This window comes from Bombus vancouverensis, chromosome 15 (genome assembly GCF_051014615.1).
Source record: "Bombus vancouverensis nearcticus chromosome 15, iyBomVanc1_principal, whole genome shotgun sequence".
Classification (NCBI taxonomy): Eukaryota; Metazoa; Arthropoda; class Insecta; order Hymenoptera; family Apidae; genus Bombus; species Bombus vancouverensis.
The window spans coordinates 1,732,373-1,759,772 of NC_134925.1; the positions used below are offsets into that span (position 1 = coordinate 1,732,373).

Sequence of the window (27,400 nt, forward strand, 5' to 3'; positions counted from 1 at the left end):
TCTTTCGATTGCGTAGCTGTTCGTAGAAGTGTTTATGAACTGACAGCATTCGTGTGTCGAAATTCAGCGAATTATACGCCCCTCCTCCCGCTCATCGAGATTTTTAAAAATCATCGAAGGTAGTGGAAAGCCAGCTATACAAAGTGTAAAAATAGGTGTGTATTTATAAGCGAACTGCGGATATTTACGCGTCTATAGAAAATTTAAAGATGCAAGAATGCACAGAATACACGTAACATCAAAAACATACATGAGATGATCAAAGTAGAATAGTCGCTGCAATATTTAGCGGGTGAAATAAATCTTTGTATACTCGTGTTCGTAAAAATAGGGATCTGCATAAATATTTGCAGTTTATTTAAAAGAAAGTTACAAGTTAGAAATAATCCAAGTTCACCCTAGCGATACGCTGACATAGGCCAGTGAGTTAACTGACGAACCTTTTTCTTTATTTCGCCCGCATTTCCAGTTTTTCACTCCGAGGAAGCAAACGATAATAGAATTTCGATCGTTATATTTAATTTTCCACTAGAGTGAGAATGACAAAATGTGAGTAAAATAGAGAAAAAGATTCGTCAGCTGATTTATTGGTACACGCAGATATATTTTTTAGCGTGTAAAACTAAATGACTTAGAACTTGAGAAACAGACCAGGAAGTTTCTTCACCGTCTTGATATCTAAAATAATGTTTCATAAATATCGCTCACTCGCTCTTTTTGTGCACCCTGTATATCGTTCCGATTTATCATAATTATTTCCTTTTTTTTATCGCATTTAAAAAAACATTTCCGGACTCTAATTAAAAATTCATTCGTAGAAATTGGTAACCGTTTCCTTTAATTATTATTATGAATAACGAGATTCGTTTCTATCGATTAAAAAGGTCAATAGTAGAACGGAGTGAAAAAATCGGAAACACGTGAGAGTGAAAACCAGATTCGTTTGGATTTCCGTATACGGGTTCTCCGAATTATACATATTTTTGAAACTCGCTTTTTAAAATCACATAGTCCAGCCTCGTTATAATGTTAATCAAATTTTCAAGTTGTACGCTTTTTATTATCATTATGTTTTTCGCATAACAAGCATAATATATTCATAAAAGGTGTCTATAAGTACTTGATTACTTTCGTCAGCCACTGTATACGAACAACGCGTGAAGCTTGTATATTGCCAGTTTATATAATCCATCGATACTGTTGCTTCAAAGAGGATGCAGTGCACGAACGAGATAAAACGAGTAAGCGGGAGAGACGGTATGATGCTGTCCTATTTAGAGTACGATAAAATGGATGTTATGACTCGTGTTGTGATAATTCGTAAACGATCCACCGTAATTGACCAGGAGCAAGAATGGTAATTATATAAAAAAGAGCACACTTTATTAATCCGATATCAATTGTCCATGCAGCAGAATTTTTATTTCGTCTGCGATAGTTTCGTGATAGCCTTACAATTGAATTTTTCGGTATTACGTAATCTAAACTCGATGCAAACCTAAAAAATATTTTTGTGTACATGTTTATACTAAAATCGAAACAAAAGATGAGCGATGACTATATGTACAAACGAAGTTAATGAGAAAGTTGACCTTGACAACATATGTCAAGGTCAATAAAACCATAAAACTCCCGGCAATTTAATGAGAAATCGGCCAGATTACGACGAATGCAAAGATTACGAGAATATTGTTTTATCGTGGCAACGCGTGGTTGAAGAATTGGACACGCTGATACAAATACGATTACGCAAGCTCTACCCTAATTACGACTTATCTGTTTCGATATTTTCTCTTCTTACCGAACGTCACTACGACGTTCGTTAAACGCATGACACGGATTTGAAATGAATCTATTATTATCGATGATGTCAGCGCATAAACGAAGATATAAATGTAATCGAGATGTTGCTAGACAAATCTTAAACGCAAACTTTGCATTACGTTTAAAGCAAGCTCTTTGGTTGAATCTCGAAATCTTTGGATTTACACTTGGCCTTAACACTTACAAAACACCTATCTACATCTACGATAATGTTCGTTTCGTCTAAGTCGATAACATATCCTTGAGAAACGCGGGTTAAATTACTTCGTACATTTTGAAGCCTCCAATGGCAAAAGTTGAATCAGTTCTGACACGCGCAGATATTTTACGTTTTCTTATTTTCTAAGTTACATTTACGCGGCATAGATATATGCACATCTTATATACGTTGCAATATAGATTTCTTCTGCTTTTCTATTTATTGTACGAAATAAGAAAACGAGAAAATTTCATATAATAAATATACTTAATCGTTCGTATAATAAATATAAAAACTTTGCAATCCGCACGATATGTTACATGTTATGTTACAAGATATATCGTTTCGCTTAAAAATTATTTAAAAGCAAATTATTTAACGTAAAATTTCCCTTTATGACGTTTCGATTAATTGAATTGCATGCAAGTGCGTTCGTGGCCGACGTAAACGCGTTCAAAGGGTTTTAGATGGTCGCCGATTGACGCGAACGAGTTTGAGGAAAAGTCTCCTTGTGGGTACACGCCCAGTAGCGAATAGTTTAATCGATGCCACGAACGGTTTTCTGCCTGATCGAGAACCGATTGCAATCACGTTCAGCCTTGCTCACGTTCAGACGAGGCTGCGTAAGGTCGGAAACCAGTCCAGTTGGATTTTTCTTCGTCCCGTAGACGCGCTGACTAGCTCACATCCGCCTCCGGAATCGCACGTGAGCGTGACTCTTGAACAACTGCACATAAACGTCCCTGACACTTTATTCACTTTCTTTCCGTTTTCGTTCCTCAAATATTTAAGAATTTTTCTAACTAAATGCGACACTAGTCGAACTACTGGTTGTTCATAGATTTCTTCTATGATATTCGGAATAATAGAGAAATTCTTAACCAGACGTTTGGGATTTTCTATTCAGAGTGCGGCCTATTGTTAGTTCTACTTTGGGTCGCGCGTTCATCACACTTAATTCGCTTTCTTCCGTCTTGTTTCTACGAATAGAGATCTTTTTGATTAAACGTGTCACTAGTTGGGCTATTCGATCCCCCGTAAATTTCTCCTTTACTCTTTCACGCATCAGAGTGATTTCTAACTACAGTTTTCTATCCAAAGCGTTGTTTTTTTCTAATTCGACGTTATTTTCCAATCACGTGTTTTTACGGAAATTCAAGGGACTCGACTGTAAAGGAATTTCGTCGTAAACGTGCTCCGTGTTCGAGTCGAAATCGCTTTGGAGGTGAATCCGCGTCGCTGATGGTCGATCGTAATGATCCTCTTGCAGAAGAGCTAGAACATGTAAAATAAAAACAAAGAATTATAAAATAAAGGAAATAGTAATATAGCGAATAGTAATAGGATGAATAGTAGATTCTGGAGAAGGAATGGCGAATAAATCTTCGTAGAAGGAAACGTATATATGCTCACCATGCAAATTGCCAGATATACGGAGACCGATCGTGGCAGCTCCATTGGCATAATTGTTCGTGAGATCGTTGTTAGTCATCGATGGCATCGCTATAGACTCTGGAGTAAACAGTGGCACCAGGCGAATTGGGGTTTCTACGATAGAATCATACATAAAATATGTCTATGGTTAAATAGCTTTTAATTTAAGTAGAAGCTTGTTTATCGAGTAAATTTGTTTTCTAGAAGACGAATGAAAAAAGAAGCTAAAGTTTTCGAAGTGTTTACTCGATTACTTGGTTCACCCTTTAGTCTTACGGTCTTTCCTTTTATAAAATTGCCCTTTTGTAAAATTTGATTTTTTCGACCATCGAAGTAACAGCGTGTGTTACACCACCATGAGCGAGGAATCGAATGCAGTAGCCTTGGAGAAAAAGGGAAAACGCGTTACCGGATACCGTTTTAATTCTCCTCGAATAATCTACGCTCGAAGAGTGTTTCAAGATGGTCATCGAAGTAAAATTACGTGGACGAAATCGAGGTCAAGCACACGTAGACTTCATCCAAATATGAAAAAGTAGGATTTTTCGAAACGTATAGCACTCACGGGGAAGAGTACCGGTGACTATCGATGAGATTTTCGTTGCGCTCGAATTTTCTTGGTTCTTCGTCTTCCCTTCTTCGTAGATCGAGATTCTTGTTGCTTCCAATAGCTTCGAACGCATGTGGAGAACCATCACCACTGTTACCGAGGTCAGACCCAGTGATACGATCGACGCTATCACGATTAGGGCGATGTCCATGGAAATTGGGGCCGGTTGAACGTCTGTTCGAAGTTATTATTACTATTAGGCTGCGGATGTCTGCGTAAATTTATATTTTTCACAATGACGATTAATAAAAGACAGTGATCGCGAGCTTAGATACCAGATGAAACTCTTGAGAATTATATAATCGCGATTGTGGTTAGCATTTAATATTCAAAATTAAAATATATCCCACACTAAGGAGTGTTTGACATAAATTATTCGATATGTTCTCATACAGAATGGCGGGCTGCATCGACTAATTTAGTGAAAAATATGAAATTCCACTTAAAATCTGTATGTATATTACCTTTATGTATATTTTTAACATAATCGATTTTAGGCGGACCGATATCTTGCAGATTGATGTTATCATCGACGTGTCTCGCAAACGAGTTTTTCATCGCGAATTTCCCTCGATCCCTGTCCAGGTTGCCCCTCCGTTCCGGTACGGAAAGCCAAACGATGACAGGCTTGGCGGTGCTCGAGTTTCCGTCCTCGCGAGCTTGTGCCCTAATTTTCTTCTCATCCGTAGTCGAGACGTTGGTAGTTTCCGGGCTCGTTGTTTTACTAGGATTATCCGTCGTGGCTAGTATTTCGTGCATATCGTCCAACAATTCGTCAAATGGAACAACGATTATTATATTAATTACATAAATCTATTTGCCATCAATCTCCTCTTATTTAAAGTCAAGATATTTGCTCGACGTGCTGTGTATTTAGGATCGCGACTTTCGACTAACGGTTGCATCACGTAAATAAATATCTAACACGTCGTCTTATTTACTACTAGACTGCGAAACTTTTTGGTAAATTTCGAGGTACAAAAATGCACGGAAAACACGTATACAATATTCGAAAGATATTAAAATATTTAGTAAGTAGAACGATTTCCTGACTAAATATCAGGACAATTAAATTTTCAATTTAATATTCTGACAATTTAAATATTCTTATAATTAATTCTTATATTATACAATTAACTGTATATTATTCTTACAATATTTTTATGTTTATAAAAACATGAATTTGCATAAATATTCGCAATCTATTTACTACTATACCACGAATGTTTCTGTAAACAGTAGTATACTTTTATTTTGAATGTAATATACAGGGTGGTTGGTAACTGGTGGTACAAGCGGAAAGGAGGTGATTCTACGCGAAAAAAGAAGTCTAAAATATAGAATAAAAATTTTTCGTTTGAGGCTTTTCGTTTTCGAGAAAATCGACTTTGAATTTTCGCTCGGTACGCGTGCACTTTATCACGTCTCGTTATAACGGATCTCACTGTAGATCGTTGTCTCGATGGAAAAATTAAAAAAAAAATAAAAAAAAGGATTTTTATTCTATATTTTCGACTTGTTCTTTCGCGTAGAATCACCCCCTTTCCGCTTGTACCACCAGTTACCAACCACCCTGTATATATATATATCTGTGTGTATGTGTTTTGTGCCTTCTTGCAGGTATAACATTTCCATAAACGCATAAACTGTCATTTATTACCTTCCGTGGTAGTTTCTGCCGTTTCCCAAATTCGCGAAGTTTCTCTATCAAGTTGAACGATCGTGAAATTCACGGTAACGCTGTTTTCCTCGTCCGTGTTTCGGGAATAGCTGCTGTTCTCCACGGAGACCGTGTTATCCAGATCATCGTGAATGCATCGACCTGTTTCTGGATGACATTCGCCGGTCGAATCCTTGCAGTCGCATAGAAACGCGCATCCAGGTCCCCAGCGACCGCTTGGACACGGCTCATTGCACCTGGAGGTGAAAACCGCAATTACGTATGCCACGCGAAGCAAGCGTGTGTCACGGTATGCATTATTGGAGCACTTATTAGGCTGTGTTTCAATCAACAGGTTGTACAGCGTGTTCGTGTAATTCTACGATAAACACGACGCGTAGAAATCGATAGAACTTGTTGAGTCAACCTAGTCACCATGAATCATAATCTTTTTTCTTCTTCGCTTTTTAACGTCGCTATTCTTTGAAGAATCTATTTTAGTTCTTATTAATCGCGCGATTGTTACACGAAGCGTGCAGTAACTGTAGCAACGCCAATTATCGAGAGGAATCTAACTAAGCAACGTTGTTCCTTTAACCCAGATTACATTCCACTGTCAGTCTGTGCTCTTTCTTTGACGACGTATTTCACACGGACAAATTTTTCTGTCGTTTGTTTGCTAAAAGAGTGACACAATTACCAAAAATACATTTTCGTATGGATCGAGCGAAAGGATCGACCAGGATGTACCTCCTCACGTCGAAAATTTATGCAGTTTAGTGGGCAAAAGAACGTACGGTTCTTAGATATTAAAACAAACTGAGAATCTCGTCGATCTCTATTTGAAGAAATAAAAAATCATGGGAAAGTTCCATTGTTCGAAAATTTCTGCCTCTCTATTTGGATATGACAGATTCTAGCGTAATTCACAATCAACGACTTTCGAATGCTGTCACTGTTCTAGCAAAGCGATGACGTATGTATATTTATAGATGATCTTACATTTCAGCACGTAATCCTGGCGGGCAAATACAGTGTCCATTTACGGGATTGCAAGGTACACTCTCGGTACAGTTGCATTTCTCTTTGCACTCCAAGCCCCACGTGCCCGGAGGACATACTGCGAATAAAACAGAGCGGATTTTCTCGCGAATCGTGATGTAATTGTCGATTAAATTGTGAAGTTTGCGCATTTTTTCTTACATTTTCTCCCGATAGCTCCAACTAATGGTACAACGAATGAATCAACCACCTGGTCGTTACTTTTCCGTTTTCTCGAGTAACCGATACCTTGACGCGTGTACGACGTGAAAGAGAGCGGGGAGAACACGGCCGAGTATCGAATCACCGATTTCAGAATCGTAACAACGGCTAGGTGAAAATTATTTGCTGCTCGCACGCGTTCTTACGACTACGGAAGGTCGGCCTGTTTCATCGAGCGTGAAATATATCCGCCCTATTGCGGACTTTCGTAGTTTGTTCATTTCGAGTTCCGCGAAGCGACCGCTTGTCCGTGTTAACAAGAAATAGTCTTTTTTTCCACGGAAGCAAAGGAATATTTTAATATCTTTAATTTCTGATCGATATACGATACACGATATACCAAATATGTAGCTTTGAAATAACAGAGCAACAAAATAGATTCACCGGTATTGCAGTTGTCATCCTCATAGCCGGGAATACAGTGGCATTGATTTGGCGAGGTGCAAATCCCCGACGGGCATTTTTCACAAATAGGCACGCATTTGATGCCTGAAGGCGATGTCTCCTCGTTATTGGATGAGATCGTTTTGTAGCCTTCACAGCATTCCTTTATAATCCTGGTCTTTGACTCAGTCTGCGAACAAAATCTTTGTTAACCATCTATAATGCTACATGACTTAAACAACCACATATTTTGTGTTTATTTTATTATTGCGCTATTATTTCATCGCTGAGTAATTCGTTTATAACAGTTATTAGCTATCCATGGTTTTTCCATTAGAATGGCGAAGCGTAAGTGATAAGAATTCTTTTTCTCGTGCGCAAAGAGAAATCAGGTTATAAACAGTTCGTTAATCTTAATACTTATTAGAACATACGCGATACATCGTTATACAAATATAGTGGCATGTAGTCATCGGCCAAAGTCTTTTAATAAAGTTGAAAGCAGTACAAACTTTACGAATACGTAGTTTCTTTAATTCAGATACTTTAACTCATCGTGACATTATCGGTAACCCTTGGGAGCATCTGCTTCGGTTTTCCTAATTACTACTGCAGATAAACATGCGATTTATTCAAATGGAGTAATAGAATAGTAGATTCAATAAACGTCTAGCTCCGAATGATACTGTAGTTGGAAAAACGATAAAAGAACGAAAACCAGGACGCCTAAGCCATCGAACGAAGCTGTTCTGGCAACGTGGCTACTGGATCTTTGGAAAAGATCCCATTTTTCCCAGCCAGTCCCTGAAACGAGATCCCAATCGTCGATAAGGAAAGCAGAGCAATTGCAGAACAAAGGCAAGAGGAAAATGTTGGACGCGTGCAAGCGTGTATAGGTTTCGTTCGTAATACGTTGTAAGTGGATACGCGCGAGAAAACCAAAGTCCACGTCTGTAAATTACACGCTTCTCTTTCTCTTTACCTTTCCTTCTTACTTTGCCATACCGACGAATGAAAGTAATAGCTCCGAGCATGAAACTAATTTCCACGAATACTTCATTTGGAGACTTCATTACGCGGTGAGGAGTGATCGGTCCATTTTTGTTAGATTTCTGACTTCTGAAATAATTGAAGGGACTAACCTGGTAGCATGGTATATCTTCTATATAGATTTTCCGATTGGTTTCAAATTTGACCAATATACTCACGATAGTCGTGTCACATTGCAGTGTTAATGTGTCAGAATGTTTAATTTAACGTATACAATTAATTTATTTATTTTTATTAATTTAACGTATAAAAGTTTTCTATGGTAAATGTATGCAAATAGTTTCGCGAGCCAATCTCTAGATATAATTACAGAGACACATAGTTTGTCTAAGAAAGATGGAAATGTATCAAACCTTAGTTATATTTTTAATTAACAATTATTTAATTTAAGCATGGAACTAGAGAAAGTCAAACATGGACTAAGATCGTTTTTGTTACATGTCCGTCAATTTTAATAGCCAAATTTCCTTTCTTCGTTAAGTGCTCACGATTTATATACGACTGGTCAGACTGGTGGATCGACCAGTTTCAAATGTCAGTGTATTTTTTAATCGGGATGTTCATTGGCAAACGAAGAAAACATCGCTTCTTGTCCAAGCTCCGATGAAGCAACGAAGCGGTAGATTGCTCGTTTGATATTTTTGCATGTCAGACGTTATCGCTCGAAGTCAATTTATGCTTATTACATTTCTTCCGGGAGGGAATTCACGCGATTCGCATTCAATGAAACTATCGATGGTTTTGCAGATCGTTGTGAAAGATAAAGTCGTTTAATGTCCATAAATGACGCCATCGATTCGATACAATGTTGTAATTAGTATCTGTTTGTTCAAACTCGAGATTCGTTACGCAAAAGAACGTTTTACAGCTTCTTAACATCGGTTATTGCGCGTTAATAAGTTGAGGAAAACTCGATAATGTTTACCGTTCATGTTGCATCGAATCTACATATTTTAGGAAATATCGTTTCCTAATATGTTTCGAAACATGTCATTTCTTGTTACGTTAACCACAACGTATAAAGATTGCAAATTTTAGGATAGTTTTACTATTACGAAGCGTAGCGTATGGATTAAAAAATATACAAAATATTTAAATCGTATAATATTCATCGAATGAAACGAGTCCCTGTTTAAGTTTCATTTCTTTTAGTCGTATTTATAAAAACCTGAATCTGCATAATCGTCCATAACCTGATTATTATAGCATTCTGCACATTCGAAACGAGTTTCGTTTCGACGAGACTAGATAGAGTCGGAAAGATTGGATTAAGTATTGGTCGTAAGAAGTGACCAGAAGTCATCCTCGATCGAATAATAAATAACTAATGATAGCGCCAGAAAGATATACTGGACGTTAATGAAGTCACGCTATTACGGTAAAATGTGTAATTTAAAATTCTACCAGGAAACAGCTCTTAATGTGTCAATTAACGACGTCATTTTACGATTCCGATGAGTCTTTCGACATCGATCAAAGTTCGTTACACGTAAATACTCCGTCCAGACCGTGGCTCGGCGTTTTAACGTTCGGAATAGATTTAATCCGGCAATTCCACGAATCGATAAATAATCAGTCGGTTTTCATAGACTGACATAGATCATTCGTACGAGTCGATCTCATGCATAAAGTCAATGCACGTAATCCTCGTTGCGCGATTTCCGTCTTTCTTGAAAGTTTTACGTACTTACTAAGATATCGCGTGTTTCGTTCCTTCTAATTCGTGTCTTTTCACGAAGCTAGTTGCAAAAACCATAAGCAGGCGTTCTAAGCCTCTTAAGTTTCTCTGTACAGAGATTTATAAAAGTATTTGATTCGATGCTTGCATTAAACTTGGATCTGAAGTCTATAATTATATATAATCACTTAAATAAATATATTCACTTTTTCTGTCATTTGATAGCTATCAATTAATGGCTCCAAAAGTATTTATACGTTAGCTATAGAATGATTTTACGAATACGCGTATCGTGTATTGTGGAACTAAAGTTTTTGACGCGACTTATTTCATTCTCTGCATTTAAAGTCTCTAAATTGCATATTTTAGAAACTGAATGTGAAATGTTTAGTCGACAGAATACTTTTGTCACTGACTGTATTTCCTTTAATATCATTTAAAGTATATCCTGCGCACATAATCCAAATCCTGAGAAATTCTATTAACGTTTTACTGTATTCCATTACGTAAGACATATATTATTAAATTATACCGTGTGGATTAGTTAATTGAGGGTTTTGGGTATGTTCTCTTCTTTACAGCGGACAACCTGCAGAAAACGTTTTGCTTAATTGTGTTGCGCAACAAGTTGACAGGTTCGATCGATGGAAAGAATTAATTACGACAAGATAGGATTAGCGTGATTAATAATCACGACACGGTAATTGTGACAATATTTACGATGTGGTAGTTGTAACAGAAAGTAGCACGGATGGATCTGTTTACGTAACACCTGCCTCTTCTTCTTTATAATCCTACCAAATAATTGCTTTCGACTATTTTCTACGATCTTACATGTTTTCCGTTGTCATTGTTACGTTAAACATTCCGAATTTTTGTTATCGGCATTTTGTAAATCGGAAAATGCATTTAATATGACGATGAACGCACAGGTGGTTTAATTAAACTCTAGATATTTTCACTGGCATTCAAGTCGAGCGAATTGTCTGGCTGTGAAATAATCGACGATAATTGATATAAATAAATGAAATAATTGCTATATATACCCGATTGTCTACATATCTCGTTTAATAATATAGAAAATATATTTTTCTCTTTCCTTCTATAACGAACCATACTTTTGTCTTTCACTATATGATATGTCGTAGTTAGAAAAGTGAATTTTCCAACTACGATAGACGTGATCCTAATTCGATGCCTAGCAATTGTAGACGCACCGTAAGAAGTAGATTTAAATTCCAACTAACAAACGTTCCACGTAATGGTTTAAAAATTGTGTAATTAACGGGATCGCTGTTTTTCTTTTTCTTGCTTTGCTGCTCGTCAAAAAACATCAAACGACCTCGAGATGTCGAACGTGAGCTCCGTGTCCGTTTTCTTTACACCAATCCTATCTCGCGTTTCTCCCCTTCCTTTTGAACCTCGTTTTCACATCCGATCCTTTACATCGCTCCATTTTTCTAGGACATCCTAGTCACTTTCGAAAAATGCTACTAAAGTTTCTTGTTATATATTTACACGTCACTCGTATCATAGTACACCGTTTACGAACGTCCAGGTCTACTTTGAAACGCGTTCAAGGCCTACCCGCATTGTCTTACCAATGCTTCCCATTACTACTATCTCCGAGGTTACCTAACTGCTATCATTCTGATTAATATCCGCGTGTTTCAATGCTAAACTCGGCGCTCTTTCTCCTTGTTTTATTTCTTCCTATCGTTATTGCTAAATATTATTATTAACTTGATACGTGTCAAATATTTCTTCCGCAATAAAATTTTAATCATCGTATATTCAATCAAATGAATTTGATCAATTGCACTTGATACGATCGAATATACTTTCACAAGATTTTTAATTTCTCTCGTTATCTTAGATTTACAAGGATTATCAAATCTAGAAACGAACAATTTTTGAAATGAATTACTCGCAGCTGAAATACTTACAGAATGAAATACTCACAGCTGTCTCGCTTACAACCTCTTTTAACATATGTATTTAATAGCTTCTTCCTAAACAGATTTCCAAAAATACGCCTACCACGTATTTATATATACTGCTTGATCGGATTACATTTCATCGCATTTATTTAGCAAAATGTGAACGAGCCTACGACTCGACCTAATAATTCTACGAGCCGCTGTATCTTTCTCTACGCTTCTGTTATGCAACCGTTCGTGTAGTACGGAGTAAAACGCTGCTCGATGTTCCTACGTAATAAATATTAAACGCTACTCTAACCGTGAGAGACTTGGGTAACGTGCTATATATACCGAACGTTCGATGCTTCATCCTTTTCTCATGGGGATACGCTCTCATTGTTGGCATCGCACCGCGACTGCGTGTCTCTCGTCTACGCTACTGTACACGTTTCGCGTTTCTGTGGACGTTCTATAAAAATGATATCTTTTCTTCCGTTTTCGATACAGGTTCTATAAAGTCGTTATTTGTCCGTAGTTTCTACGGAACTTCTACGAAACTGTCATTTTTTCTTGGTTTTATATCGGTTTCAGAACGACGCCGTAGTCGATTTTCATTTTGATTTGACAAGAATATTCTTAAGCGTTTCGACCCTTCTCCTCTGTCATTTTACTTAAAACAACTCAACTACGAAGATTTCTCCGGAGCTGCGTTTAGATTCGAATTGAGTAACATCAACGACAAATATAGAACAACGATTTGGAAGAGTGGGTTGGATATCAAGGCGTCGCAGCGATCTGTTTATCGGACAAAAAAGTTGAACAACTACGTACACCTACGCATGAAATCCGCCGTACGAAAGTGTTCTCGTGGGCGCGTGTTCTTCACGATTTTCCATTCCAGAGCAGCTGTTCTTGAGTTTAATGCGCTTGGTCGATTGCGAAACCGAGGAATTTAGACGAGGCCCCTTTTCTCTTCCGGAAATTTGTTATCTCGATCATCGGCTAACTGCGTGTACACGCACGAGCTGAGCTCGAAACAGTTGCTCGGTTCTCGATCCGATCGAGAAGTTACCCCTTATTCGTGTCTTTCGATTCTCTTTGGAGAAAGTTTCGGACGTAAGTTAGAAGGGTACCGTGTGTCCAAGTTTATTCGACATCGATAGGAAACAATCGGAACACCGACGTTTCCTTGCGAAAGAGTTACGCTGTCGGATCATTTTGTTGTAGGTACTGTTGGTAGAAGAGATATTGTGAGATCGTACAATTGGTCATGGTCGAAAAAATAATTTCACTTCGATAGATTTGTAGCGATAGCACACTGATATAACAAATTAAAGACGAATTAATAATTAGCAGTAAATAAATCGATGAAACGAATTATGTACTGAGAAACTTGACAATAGTATACGTCTTCTCTTTTGACAATCATATCGATGTACCGCCCTATTTTAAATACGATTTCTTTTGCTCTTGTCTTTACAAGTAAAAAGGCTTATAACGTTTCGAGAAAAATTTTCTTTAGCATAAAATTGAAACAAAAATTCCTTCATGTTTTCCTTAAACTGAAGAATCTTTTTAACAAAAAAAAAAAAAAAAAAAAAAGAAAGAAACTGGATCCAGAAGAAAATGGCAAGAAGAATGCAGCAGAGTTCATTTATGTTCTCAGAGTGTCTCTTTCAGCAAATATACATCTCCGATTGATGCAGAGAAACAGAGAAGTGCTTTTTTTCTATGGTTCGACCACATTTGCATTAACCACCGCGCTCACTTTCTTCCGGCAGCAGTTGCTCCACATGTGGACGCAAATTGTTGCGTAAGATCGTGTAACGGGTTTCGATCGAGCATATTAGCTGGCTACCGAAATCATTGTGGGAATCTTGATCCATTGCGAGATAAGTAGGAAACACCGCGTGGATCACAGTTTAATTGATTAATCGTGGCTCGATGGTAATTAGTTTGCTGGTATATGGTAATTATCGACCGGAGTATGGCGAGTATGGTATAAAATGGCCAGGAATGGCACTTCATCCGCAAAAAATTGTACGAGTAATCACGACCGGTGTCTTTTTGTTCGGATCCCAACGTGGACACGTGTCGCGTGTTGCAAAATCCATCGAATCGTTCCACTTAACGTAACGCTGATATACTTTCTACTCAATTCCTTTAATAATGTTAAATCCATCGCTCAGAAGCCATAATGACCAATGTGAATTGAAAAGGATAAAATAATGATAACTAGAATGCGGATATTTATGTAAATTCATATTCTTATAAATGCAAGTAAAAGGCTAAGACCTAAATTGTTTCACTCTCTAAGTCAATTTTAGTGATTCGTACAAATACATCGCTACCTATGGCAAGATTGAATAGCGAGACACGAGGATAAAAAGATGCAGTTGATAATTTATCTTCCAAGACTCGTACACTGCCATAAAATGTTATTTAATTAAGAAAGTCGAAAAGAGATTTAAGGAAACAAAGGAAACAATTTAAATAAACGAGAGAAGGAAGGAAGGAATAAACTGCACGGTAGAACACGAGGTGTGAATGTAAAATAGCGCGAAGACATAACACGATGTTAATTACGCCAGAAAAATACCTGATTCTTCAACAATCGCTACGTCCCAGAGAGAAATAAGGAAAGCGATATCATTTTCACAAGATCGAAGTTAGATATCACTAATTTTAGAAACTTTTTACTTTAACGATAATTAACGTCTTACATTGTAAGAGATAAGCGTGAAACTGTTTGATTGGTTGTGCAACTGCGCGTTCTTTCTTGTAACTCTTCGCGTATAAAAATCCTACGATGTATTTTAATAAATCGCACGCAACACTACACGTTCGTTAACGGTTTCTAATTTCCACGTTAGCTCGTCGGTGTACGTTTCAATCGTTAAACAGGAAACGGTTAAACGACTTGGTTAAATGAACGCTATTCCTACGTAACGACGCTCGAAACAATATATTTCACGTTCTAAGCGCTACTTGGAAAAGCGAACGTCGGTGAACGTTTCTTAGAGAACACCTTACAGGAAATCTTCGTCGTGCTTTGGTCAATCGTGTGAAAACGCATCGGAAGAACGTTCCTTGCATTTCGCTGTGATTCGTTATTGCGCCAATATGTAAATTCTTTCTTATTTCCGTCTGCAATGGCAAGTTCCTCTTTTCACGCAACTCGAACGACACATCTTTCGATTCTTGCGCTCACAATGCCATTTTCAGACGTTTCATTAGACATCACGAGACACTCGCTTTCCCTGTAATTAACTCGCACGGTCTTATCCACCATGAGAGCAAGAGAGGAATCGAAACGAGAGAGGCGAAAGACTTGCCACTGTGCTTTTATTGCTTCGTGTAACGGGCAACATTACATACTCATTGGTGGATTTATTGCAAATTTCTCGGGTCATTCTGGTCTTTCCTCTCCTCGTGCTCGAATGGAGGAGGAATGCTTTTTCGTAAGAGTTTCCGGTGAGATACGAGCTGACGAAACTTGCAATCTCTTTGCTAAAAAGGTGCTACTGATATTAGCAGACTACGGATGTTTCTCATTAAGTGGCACGCGCTTAATTAAAATCTTTTATAAAATTAGCAATTTTATCGTAGTTAATTATTTTCTATCTAACTCAAGTACTCGAAATCATTTTATGGTGTTAAACGGGCGAATAAATCAATAAACGTACAATAAAACACTCTAAGTCTGACAAGTTAGAAGAAGTACAGCGGTTATCGAGAAATCCGAACGAAACAAAAATTAAGGAAAAAAATCTGCTTACCTTCACGCGGTATCGTTGCCTCATCTCTGTTCGTGTCTTCGGACATCTGGGTGGAATCTGCAGACACCATGTGAACGTGTTCACGACAACCGGTTCCGTGTACGTTTCCATCGAAGTGATCGTATAGCTGCAATGTTTGATCAATTAAGTATCCGTCTATCGCGTGATTTCCTTATCGGGAGAACACCGGTAGCGTGTCACGGGACCGAGTGACCGCGTGTTAAATTACGAACTCTGGGTTACTGTCAAGGCTCGTCTACGAAGGTGCTTAACCTCCGCATTCAGAATGTTTCGTTTATCGAACATTTCGATTATTATATATCAGAGAATTAGAAAATACTTACTTTTCCATCCTCGAACACACGTTGTCCGCTGAGAATACCCTCGAAGAAGATACAATCAGGAACAGGACCAAATGCCAGACCCTGGAACCGCTCATTTCAACTGCTAACAAATTTCCCTCCACTACAATTCTCAGTCGTTATTCTTTCGCTACATGTTGCTCGATTTTGCATTACATTTCATTGCATATTCTTGGCGTATAAAATCAATTGTTTTCAATAAAAATTTGATTCAATAGAAAACAAAATTTTGTTGTCACAAAAATCTAGATCTTGAATATATATCTTTATAATTATAAGCAAATCACGAATGGCCTTCGAATGTAATCAAAGTATTAGCAAAAGTAAAATACAACGAGTATGCACTAACCGTGATAAAACGTTCAATGTATGTAAGTCGGAACGCAAAGAGTTAACATTCCAAATTTTGGCAGTTTACCGTACTCACTTTTGTCGAAGATTGTCTGCAGTGAAAGCCTGGATACCAAAGTGAACGTTCAATTAGCCATTTCAGAAAGATTCGTCGGAATATGATGTGGCTGGACGTCGGTGTAAATCGAACGAACATAGCGCATTCATCGTCTTGCGTGTCATTCCTTCGCCGGAAATGGATCGACGTATCGAGTGGTGTAAATGGCTGGTCTTTAAACGCAAAAGTGTCTCGTTACTATCGGTAACAAGAGACGTTACGTGCGTCGATGTCTCTAACGATCTGAGAAAACCGTTTTGCGACACTCCTTGCGCTTGTTTGCAATTTCTATCGATCCAATTATATATATCCATCGAGACGCTCAATGAGTGTCCATAAGTAATTCCCAATTATGGTTTCCATTTTGTGCAAAATGCAAATTATACAAGGAGTTGCGAAAAACGTGTAAAATATTTTAAGAATTAATTCAGCATTCATAAATAACGAAAAAAGGTCACCGGATTCAAGTTCTTGTCATTGGACATCCTATATTTTTGCGTAATAAATTGGATTCCTATATAGAGAGATGGAGAATGGGAAATGGAAGATTGGCTAGTGGAAAGAAACAGACGGCGTGGCGCGGCGTTGCGTTCAGACGTTGCTAGCGGAAATTGCGTCGCCCATATTTGACGTAAGAGGGACGAACGATCTCTTTCAAAGGACGTTCTTCTCGACAGGAAATGTTAAGTTGCTCCAATTGGCCGATTTACTGGGCGGTAATCAACCGAGTAACGTATTCGATAAACATATGCCTCTACGTAAATAATGAGACTCTGACGAAATATTTAAGCCATTTAGGGTCAAACGAAATAACGCGTAAAAGTTTCGCAAACACCGATAGGAAATTTAAATAACTAACATATCGTGTACACGGTATAACATCCGCAGAAAACAAGAAACAACGGAATTAATTTTACTTAATTACACTTTCGACGACGAGGACTGGTAATGAAAAATAGATTCAGATTTCATTCATAGACTCGTCCACACTAGGGTTAGTATCGGTACAACGTCAATGGAATATAAAGACTTAATTTTGCTTAATTAATTATAGTTTTAAAGACAAGAATTTGGCAATAAAGAGTAGATTTAAAATTCGTTCACAGAATCTTCCATACCAAGGCTAATATTCTCGCAAATTGTACGTATGTTTTCTGTTACGAGCACACCGTGAAATCAATAATGGTGGCCATAGACCGCAACAAGCGACGAGCTTACACTTTCGACCGCGTCTAATGTCACCGACTGACGCTCTATCGTTCTTGGTTGGGTGGCTTCGAAACGTGGCGGTCGCCACATGTGGTTTATAATTCAATCTCTTGTCATTTTTTCCACGCTCGAGTGCTGGAACATCAGATAGGAAGATCGCAGGAGAAATATTTTCGATGCTAGTTCTGCTGTCATCGCCGTGAAAAATTCCTCGCTGATACTTTGCCCAACGCCGCTCTTGATGTATCATCGCGTCGAAAGAGAAGGCGATTGCATCGCTGTATCATCGCTGAATCAAGTAGGCTTACAATTCAGCCGAAAACGAGATATCATCTCGCTTGTAAAGAAGTTACCTAGATTTCAGATCAGTGTGGAGGATTACCGTGAAGGATCTTAATTATCCGATGATTATCTCCGTTACATTCTCAACCTTGGCTTTGAAGAAGAAACTCAAACTACTCAAAGCCAATTAGTCCGTTTCGTCCAAATGGAAATGAGATCTCGCACGGTGAAATCTTACGATTTTGTTCGTTTACGAAGATGTGATAATCGACCAAATTCTATTTTTAACTCACCACCACCGATATCTTTTTGAACTCTCTCTTTCTGCTTGCTAATATATATTTTACCAAATATATTGTACGTTTGCAGTAAATATCTTATAACAATGGTATAGATTTTCAGATTGGTTTCAAATTTTACTAATACAATTATGGCAGTCGCGTTTTTCTATAGAGCTAATGATATTTCAAAATATTTTATATAACACACGTACTATATGTATAAGTTTTGTGCCAGAAAGGAAACGTCATTTCATATGCATCAATCTTACGCATATTGCAATCGCCATCAACAACCGCACGATTAACTTCAACGACTTTCCATTTCTCCGTCTCGTCGTCAATAAAAATCATAGAAAGTGGATCGTCGTTACAACAGAGAACACGGGTACAACGCGGTTCGTTGTACCGTGGAATGTAAATTCCAAAGCGGTTGTCCTTATCCCGCTGCATACGCGGCAAATTGCCCCGACGACGTGGAATAACTTTATTCCGATGTTTCGTTTGGATTCGTCGCGAAGGTACAGAGGCACGCGTTACGTGATCGACGATTTCGTTGGCGAAACGTATCGAAGGCGTGGCGAATCACTGCCCGAAACAGTCGTGCAAACTAAACTCTGTGCTCCCAAATCAATTCGTTTTCTTCGTGCGGAATAATTTCATGTTGCGATCGAAAGAGAGAATGCGTCACACGATCCACGACAACCGCTGCACGGTGCGATTTTATGGTGTTACGTCTGTGGATTCGAGTTGTAAAACGCCGTTTTTATAAAGGTCAGATTCGCCCACCTAGACGTATATTTTGTCGTTAGTAGAGGCGATACGGTGAGATTGTAAAATTGGTCAGTGATTGAAATTTACGCTTTCCAACGACCATAATTAATATTAGATTAATATTAGAGATATATCGAGGGTCTTGTACAGAGTAGGATATAAATTCGTCAAGTTCATTACAAAAATCAGTGCATTTTTTAAGATTACGCTATTGACGCATCTGCTTGATGGAAATCGTTCTCACGGCTTTCCGTATACGGTCGATGGGAAAACAACGATTCCTCGCTCTATACCATGCACAGTCGCGTTAATTTTCATCAAAGAATCCACAATTATGCCGCCTTGGGAGTTCTCCCTTCTTCACGCTCCAGTACGTAATTTCGAACGAGATCCAAAGAATTCCAAAGAGGTCTTACACAATCTAACATCACACGGTTTCCCATGGGAAATCCCACCCCATCAGCAGGGCACAGGACACGCGAACATCCATTGAATCAATCGCACGTGGGACTCGACAGTGTGACGAAAAATCGGTTAATGATGTAATCGTTGCTCGTCTTTCATCGCGCAGGAGTTTTTATCAAGCGCTCACCGGCGTTAATTAAAATCTCACACAGTCGAGGCGGTGCTAGAGCGAACGAATTAATTGGAAAAGCTCTCACAAGTTTTCAGGTTGAGTCGAGAAACTTGCTTTCCATCTAATAGTTTCCGCCATGAATCTACATCCGTGGAACGAGAATCAACCGTTAACGCGATTTATCAAGCACAAAGGAACGATTCCACGAAGGCACTTCAATTCGAAACTCCAATCAACAACAAACTACACGGGCAACTATATATTGTTAATCAAAAGTTTAGTATCGGTAAATGTTCCATAGAAACTAAAAATTTAAGAAAAGCCAGAATACATAGAATATCCAAGGTAAGCCTTTTATACCTAAATATTTAAACCAATGTTTACTATATTTATATCTTCTTGCAATATCTAACGGGTAAAATGTATCTCTACTTACACAGTGTTCGTAAAACTATGAATTTGCATAAACATCCGGAGTTTAATTCGTACTAAAAGCACCCCACCGATGAAGCATTGATACAAAACTCGTCGTAAAATTCGACATAGCTCCGGTGGAAAGAGCGATTCTAAATTTTTGATACGTGAAAAACATACGTAAAGACAGTCTGATCCTTTGTCACATCACAACTTGTGCACTATCTTCCTTGTCGTATGATAAACTGATTAAGAATCGAAATGTAGCGTGCAGTGTAAGAACGAGGAAGGACGCACCAGGTTGGATCCTGGAGACTTTGTAAAGAGGTCGAAGGCGTTGGGAGACGTCAGTGGCTCTTTCACAGACCGATTCACAACTGGCTACGTAACGAGCAATTGGCGTCGCTGGCACTCGGAATGTACTTGTGGCACAATGAACTCCGACCCTAGCGACCGACAACGACAACTATACAACCGGTCAGAAGGTGGGGTCAGAAGATCCCAGAGGGGGCGGTGTTCGTGTTCTGGATCCTTTTTCCTCGTGGAAGACAGAGAACGAGCGATGGCCGGCCACTCGAGTCTTTGAAGCACCGAGGATATCCTGTCCGGAGACATTGACACTGTCCCGGGAAACTTTCATCGAAGCGTAACGAAGTTCACGACCTACGTTCGTGTCTCTGCTATTAGCGTTCCCTTCGAAAGGGTGTCGACGTTTAACGAAAAGAATGAAGGAGGATTCGCTGGATGGAGGTACACCATCGTTCATAAGTATCTGAATACTGCGGTTGAATCGAAGCAAGAATATCAAGATTTGACCAAAGTGCGTAAATCAACGACGAGTTAATAATTAGTAAATCACGACTTTAAATTGTCTGCTAAGGGACATAGAAATAACGTATTACGAGATGTCCGGTCACTTTTGAACAATACTATAATTCTATGTGAGAGGTTCGTTTGCACGAAGGTCTGGATTTAACGAGGCATTTTTCGTGTCGAAGATAACGACTGTCATTACGGAGAAGGTTGCGTGAGTAAGACCACGAAAACTTTCTGATTGCTTGTCAAGAGCGCGTGAGATATTTGGTCAAAGAAATGAGATAGGTTTTGCGTGAAATATCATTATTATTATTACATATTACATATTATTATACATTTTGTAAATAATGCTGTGTTACCATATATGATAAGCCAGTTTTTAAAATTATAGAATTTAAGTCTTAAAAAGTAGACCAAGATCTAAATAAACTATGGTAAGATACTTTGGACACGAACTTTGTCGAAAGTCATCGAAGAATTCGTAAAGTGTCTCGGCGATCTAGCAATCGACGACACTGGCCAGAAGGCCTGCGATTAATACGCGAGCAATTGAAGCTCTCAATATCAGAAAGAGAATTTAAGGTCTCGACTGCATTGTTTTCGATCATTCGCCTGCCACGATTATACGGAACTATTTCTAAGTTAGCCGCGTTTCTTGAATTCGCGAAATTCTCGCTCGTTCGTAGCAGGGGCCGACGGCAGATTGCAAGTTTTAGTGAAATTCTCGTAAATGAAACGGAGGATGGGTTCTTGGACTGGTTCGATGCGACTAGAACTAAGCAGACCCCGCGTAATGAGATGATTGGAAGAGCAATTCATCGCGCTCCCTTTTACTCTCCCGACACACAGTGGAGTCAGACTTCGTTAGCTCGAACATTGGCCGTTTAATTTCGCGACGGACAACATCCGATGAAATGGAATAATTAACGGTCGTTAAGGAAAAATCGGGTTGCAGTACCAGTACTAGAATTTAATCGAAATGCAGGAACTAGCGATAAAATAATAATTAAAAACAGTGCTTCCTATTTATCCGTAAAAGCAAATTGTAAAATGAAATTCTGGTAGAACCTCGATTTTCTCAACACTTGTCGTCCCAATAGATCTTATTCAAATGCTCCTATTTCCGAAGAATATCGGGTAAACTAAAGAAAACAGAATATTCTACGTATACATAATTACAATATATAATAATCCCGTGTATGTAAAGCTGCCCAATCAGATTATCATTCACAAATCGTCGTTAGATATGTATGCGAAGTTTGTGGCACCCTGTACACATGTACTGGTGACTTTAAAGTGATTCGTGAAAAAGTCAAGTTAAAACGTAGGATAAAATATTCGTTTATGTTCGAGGCGCGAGTAAACGACCTTTCGGATGCACCGAAACGACTAGAGACTGCGTGTCTAAAGATAGTTCTCATGAAATATCCTGTTACTAGCGGCGACGTAATAGGATAATTAATGTAAATGCTTTTAACGATCGCACGGTACCAGTGTCGCGGCACGACTGGTCAAGCCACAGCGATTAAAGCGCATCATGGTTTCGCATGGAATCGCGCACGAGACAGGTAACTCGGATTGCAGAGAAATTCAACAGAGAAATTCTGGTATTTCCAGTTTAAATTAACTCGCTATGAGCATAATGATATCGCTAATAATTATAATTACATACGTAGATTCGCTGTTGCCTTTTACGCGGTCGACATTTATGACATTTCATGCTTGCGTCTCGATTACAAAATAATCTGAGTCAAGAAATATTAAATGTTTCACGAAAAAATTAAATGTTACGAGTTTAACTAATTTACGCTATACATCATTAAGATTCAATGGGATAAAATGATAAACCGATATAATTTCACATTGCTATTTATAAATATCGGAACATCTTCTGATTTCATATTCCATGCGATAATTAATTTAAATTATCAAAAAGATTGTTAACTGATTATAATTTTCTATTGACGCAATTGTGTTGAAACTATTTATAAGAGAACAGATTTATTAGAAGGGGGACGATTCATCGGTCTGAATTTCAGATGAAAAGTTCTAAACTTCGCGTCAGATTTTAAGATAATTAGACAATTCTCTAATTATTTCTAAGATTCGTCTTAGTCTCCGTATGTATCGTGATATTTTTGAGTCAGGACCAATATTTCAAAATATTTTCCCTGATTGGTGCTTCTTCGAATATTGATCTGAAAGTCTGTCAACTGGTTATTGATACAGTCGATGAACAAGAGCCTCGCTTCGAAGATAGCCTAATTGCCACGATTTGTCGGCATCCAAAGTAACTGGGACAAGAGGCGAGTACCATACGAACCTCGTGATTTCGCTGTCCCCCGCAAGATTCAACGGTGACAAACAATCTACTTTGCTCATCGTGTCCTTGTTTCAGCTTCCTGGCTAGTTTCTTTCGATAGACTCGTTTTATGGAGATAAAGTCGATCGCTTCGATGTTCTAGTCAACTGTAGAGTCGGCAACTTTTTAAATTGACCCACGTCGATCTCTCGTCAGATTTATCGATCGAGCAGAAGTTGCAATGGCTCGTGAAAATTTTCAATTATCGCCTTCGATTTTCAATAACCAATAAATTCTTTGCAAGATCGAATTTGGTCTCTTTGGAAAATTCAATACCGTGCATAAGATCTTACATTTTCTAAACTTCCTTAGTGTTACGATATGGATATTATCTTTTGATCCTTATCGTTTTAAAGTTTCACCTGTCGGCCAGCCAGCCGATTTATTTACCCACGAAACAATTTCCCACCGATTTGTTCGCCTATTCCACGACAGCAAACAGGATAGGGAAATGCATGGTAATGTTGTCCGACGTTATTAACTTCTGTAAGCAACGGTCACTTATACGAGTACACGGTCTATTGTTCTCGACCGGTAGAGAGCTTGGTTATGCCTGCTAAGCGTTAATCGATACCACAGTCGATGCTTGTACACGTTTTACAAAAGGAAATGCCTGAACTGGGGTGAAAAAGTGTCTGGAAATATCTGTATGAGAGTGAGAATTCACGAGAATAATAGATTTCGTGATACTTATGACCAGTAGCGTATAACGTTGCAAATGGTGACTGGTCTTCTGGAAAGAGGAACGCAAAAATGATGGAGATGACGAATACGCGCGATCAGGCTTATTAGTATGCCAGACCCGTCGATGTTTGTGCTTCCACGGTGACAGAAACTGCCCTAAATAGCTACACGCAACCAACGCATCGTTGAAACTGGCTCCGTACCATCTGATCGGGGAGACCCGCGTTCTTTCATAAATTTTCCGCGACAAGAGGACAAACACGCGTGAAAGTTTCCGCGTATCGTTTCTATCTGATTTCCTGTATTTTTCTTTCGATACAGAAAAATTCTCGTATAAGGAAACTCGAGAAGCTTTCTGGAGAAAGGATTCGTAAGATATAGTGGTAAAATCGAGCAAGTTGTGTCGGAAATTGTAATCCTAGTTCTGTGACATTAGTCACGTTCGGGTTGATAATTATAATAGCTCTTAAAGAACTATATATTTTTAATATATAAGATACGAATAAAAATATCATGATACTTTTGAACGTATGTTAAGAAAAGTAGAATTCCATTTCTCGGAACGAATCAACTGATACTAGCTATTCAAACTTCCGTTGTACGAACGAAATATCATAAGTACGGTAGAACTTGAAATACTTTCGTGAGCCACTGTAGGTGAACTCTCGTTCTTTTTTTTTCTCAAAATGACGTAAGATCCTTGTAATTCTTGCTGTCGGATCGTACGATTATCAGCCACGAATCAACGGAACGTGGAAGTACCAGGGACATTGCATAACGATTGCGTTAATATACGTCGCCGTTGTTTACTGTCCCCATGAACATCGGTCCGGGAAACGTTCAATTAACATCCCCGTTCTGTCACGGGGACGTACGATTTGTACATAGTGGATAGAAAGTGAATAGATTGCATAAATTCGACACATTTTTTTTCTGTTATATCGTCGTGTCTAACTCTGAAGAATTTTGTTGGAATCTCACGGGAATTTTTACTAACTTTTTGCTCTGTAGACGCAGGATTATGGTCTAAGGTATCGCGATAAGAAGTTGCGTTAGCAAGCAAGTTTGGTTCCGCTTTAATACGGACTTTGATCGATAAAATTGACAAATACATGCCGTACCGATCTTGTGAATGGCTAATTCTCACGAAATTGTTTTTTACAAAACTGTTTAGTATCTTGTTAGTACAAGTTTGTTAATTCCGATTTGCAACGACTTACAAAGGTATTTGAACGCTTGCTATATGTATATACTATATATATATATGTATATTTCGCACCTGTCCGTTAGTCAGCCGATTTATTTATCTAAAAAACAATTTCTCACTGATTCTTCGCCTTTTTTCGCGCCAGCAAGCACGATAGAGAAATGTAACAAATTTCAAACAACATATATATGTCGGGTTATCGTTAGAATTTAGGGCGCGTAACAATCCTTCGTTTCAATTAGCCATCGTTTTGTACAACAGAGATTATATTTACAGGTACAAAAAAATAACTTTTACAAAGTTTAACGAACAACCGTGGTGTTTAGACACGCAAGATGCAATTGACAATGTTCTTGAGTTAGATAACGAATCCACGGTTAACGGGATAACTTATTACTAAGAGTAAAGTACTTTTTAAGCACAAAATACCATTGCTGGGACGCTCGGTATAAACTGCTCGATGTGTAACTTCCCAAGGCGATCGCACGAATAACAGACTGATGAAAATTTTCCTTGCTTTAAAATTGCGTTCGTTTGTTAAATACTCGTTAGAAGCATCGAGAAAGTTCCAATCGCCGTTGCTAGGTAGTTTCTGCCTGGAGTTTGATTATTAATACAACGTGTGTCCCATTATATTGGCACCTCCGAGGTAAAATCACACGTGGCTAGGCCCGTTCTTGAGGCCGTATGCCGCCACAACCACATTTCTAGGGAGAACCATACAACCAATCCACACCTCAGTCAGGCAAAACGTTCATCCCGTGACCGTGACTACGTTCGGTGACCAGTTGTGTCACCTCGAGCCCAATCTCACTATTAAAAATCTCGAACAATTACAATCAGATGGAATGACAACAATTGCTTAATTACGGCTATGATAGAATCTAGGCTAAAGTATTAGAGGATTTTCCCAAAATTTCAAAGGGAAGGCTCCGGTTTCCTTTCATCTCCGACATATACATATTTATATATAATATAATATAACACAATTTTTGATATTGTATACGTATACGTATACGTATACGTATGTGTGTGTTGTTTCAAATTTGTCCAATATAATCATGATATATAATCGTGTCTTATTATAATGTTGACGAAGCTGTGAAATGTTTATAAATGTTTCTTGTAATACATCTAATATATAAAAGACTTTTATATTGAGTGTTTAAACACTTTAGCGGTTCTCTGTACAATAGTTAGAAAAATTCGTGGAAAAATAGATAGAAGAACTGGCACAGAATTCCAAGCTTGCGAAACTCTACTGTAAAACGAGATTTCTTTTTCCCAAGATCTTCTTGTTTTTCATTGAAAAACAGTCATCGCGATTAGTTTCTTTTATCATAGACTAGACGAACTAGCTCAAGGAAATTTCTATCGAGGTTTACGACGTTAAACGTGAGATAGCAAAGACGAATTTTTCTATGCCGGGCAAGCGGAACTTTCATGCGCCCTCTTCTTCCGACCGCGGAATTCCGCGTTTCCGGTTCATAAATCAACGCGTGTTTTCCGAATATATAATTTCCCTTGCTTTCTTTCCTTTTTCCCCTTCCGTATAGTACATGTCCTCGTTTTTTTAATCCGCAACAAGCTACGATCAATTGACACAAGGAAATTTGCTAAAAGTAGAAAATATTATTGAAAAAGTCTGAGTAAAAAATAAAACATGATTTTTTTAGTGAGAAAGAATGGAATGTAGATTCTTTGTGGTGTGCTATATGATGAAAAATATTATATATATTATTGTAAAATGGAATCGTCATTATATGTATATTGGACCGTGAATGAAAAAGCGAAGATATTAAGTCATCCAATAAGATTGTACCATTAATTGTCATTAATTTAATAAAGTGCCATTTATTTAAACACTTGAGATATCTGTTTAAGCGTTAAAAAGATACAATCGCTTATTATATATTTTATTTTTCAATGTTTCTTAGAAAATTGGTATTATCAAATGTTTTGTTCAATAATAAGTAACGTGCGCCTAAAAAAAACACCGATGAAAGTTGCACGTTATAGCCTATAGTTTTAATTGTGCAATACGTTTGTTTCTCTTTTTTGAAATTTTCTGTAGTCGTAGAAAAACGATCTTCAATTTACCATCTTACGTAAGTTCATGGTGCTCTCATTCATGAGATCCAATCCGATGGATACCTGGTTCTTTGCTACTTTCGAATGGAATTC

The 27,400-nt window shown here is 38.1% G+C and overlaps 2 protein-coding genes across 8 annotated transcripts in view; one reads left to right on the plus strand and one right to left on the minus strand.

Moving 5' to 3' along the window:
- The window catches only part of LOC117164336 (uncharacterized), a 79,691-nt gene that overhangs the window by 17,022 nt on the left and 35,269 nt on the right, over positions 1 to 27,400 (plus strand). The window lies entirely within an intron of this gene.
- LOC117164444 (uncharacterized) lies at positions 319 to 20,580 on the minus strand. 7 transcript variants are annotated; one of them, XM_076625125.1, is made up of 12 exons: positions 20,445 to 20,558; positions 20,170 to 20,299; positions 16,593 to 16,786; positions 16,148 to 16,250; positions 15,804 to 15,930; positions 7,375 to 7,564; positions 6,730 to 6,847; positions 5,728 to 5,984; positions 4,532 to 4,810; positions 4,023 to 4,241; positions 3,437 to 3,571; positions 319 to 3,298 (listed from the first exon to the last, which is right to left on the minus strand). In XM_076625125.1, the coding sequence occupies exons 4-12, from the start codon at positions 16,240 to 16,242 to the stop codon at positions 3,159 to 3,161; spliced, it is 1,560 nt and encodes a 519-aa protein (XP_076481240.1). In that variant the 5' UTR covers positions 16,243 to 16,250; positions 16,593 to 16,786; positions 20,170 to 20,299; positions 20,445 to 20,558; the 3' UTR covers positions 319 to 3,158. The 7 variants fall into 7 exon arrangements, with proteins under 7 accessions (XP_076481240.1, XP_033203383.2, XP_076481242.1 ...); XM_033347492.2 differs by lacking the exon at positions 20,170 to 20,299 and having other exon boundaries at positions 16,148 to 16,247; positions 20,445 to 20,580; XM_076625127.1 differs by lacking the exon at positions 20,170 to 20,299 and having other exon boundaries at positions 4,035 to 4,241; positions 20,445 to 20,580.

What these genes read in the sequence shown, in the direction of transcription:
- LOC117164444 (XM_033347492.2), bottom strand. Translation starts at nt 16,242, where the DNA reads ATGAGCGGTTCCAGGGTCTGGCATTTGGTCCTGTTCCTGATTGTATCT. An exon ending in CCAGGATTACGTGCTGAAAT is followed by an intron (nt 5,985 to 6,729) that starts GTAAGATCATCT and finishes TTTCACCTCCAG; the next exon opens with GTGCAATGAGCCGTGTCCAA. An exon ending in TGTTAAAAATATACATAAAG is followed by an intron (nt 4,242 to 4,531) that starts GTAATATACATA and finishes AACTTCGAACAG; the next exon opens with ACGTTCAACCGGCCCCAATT.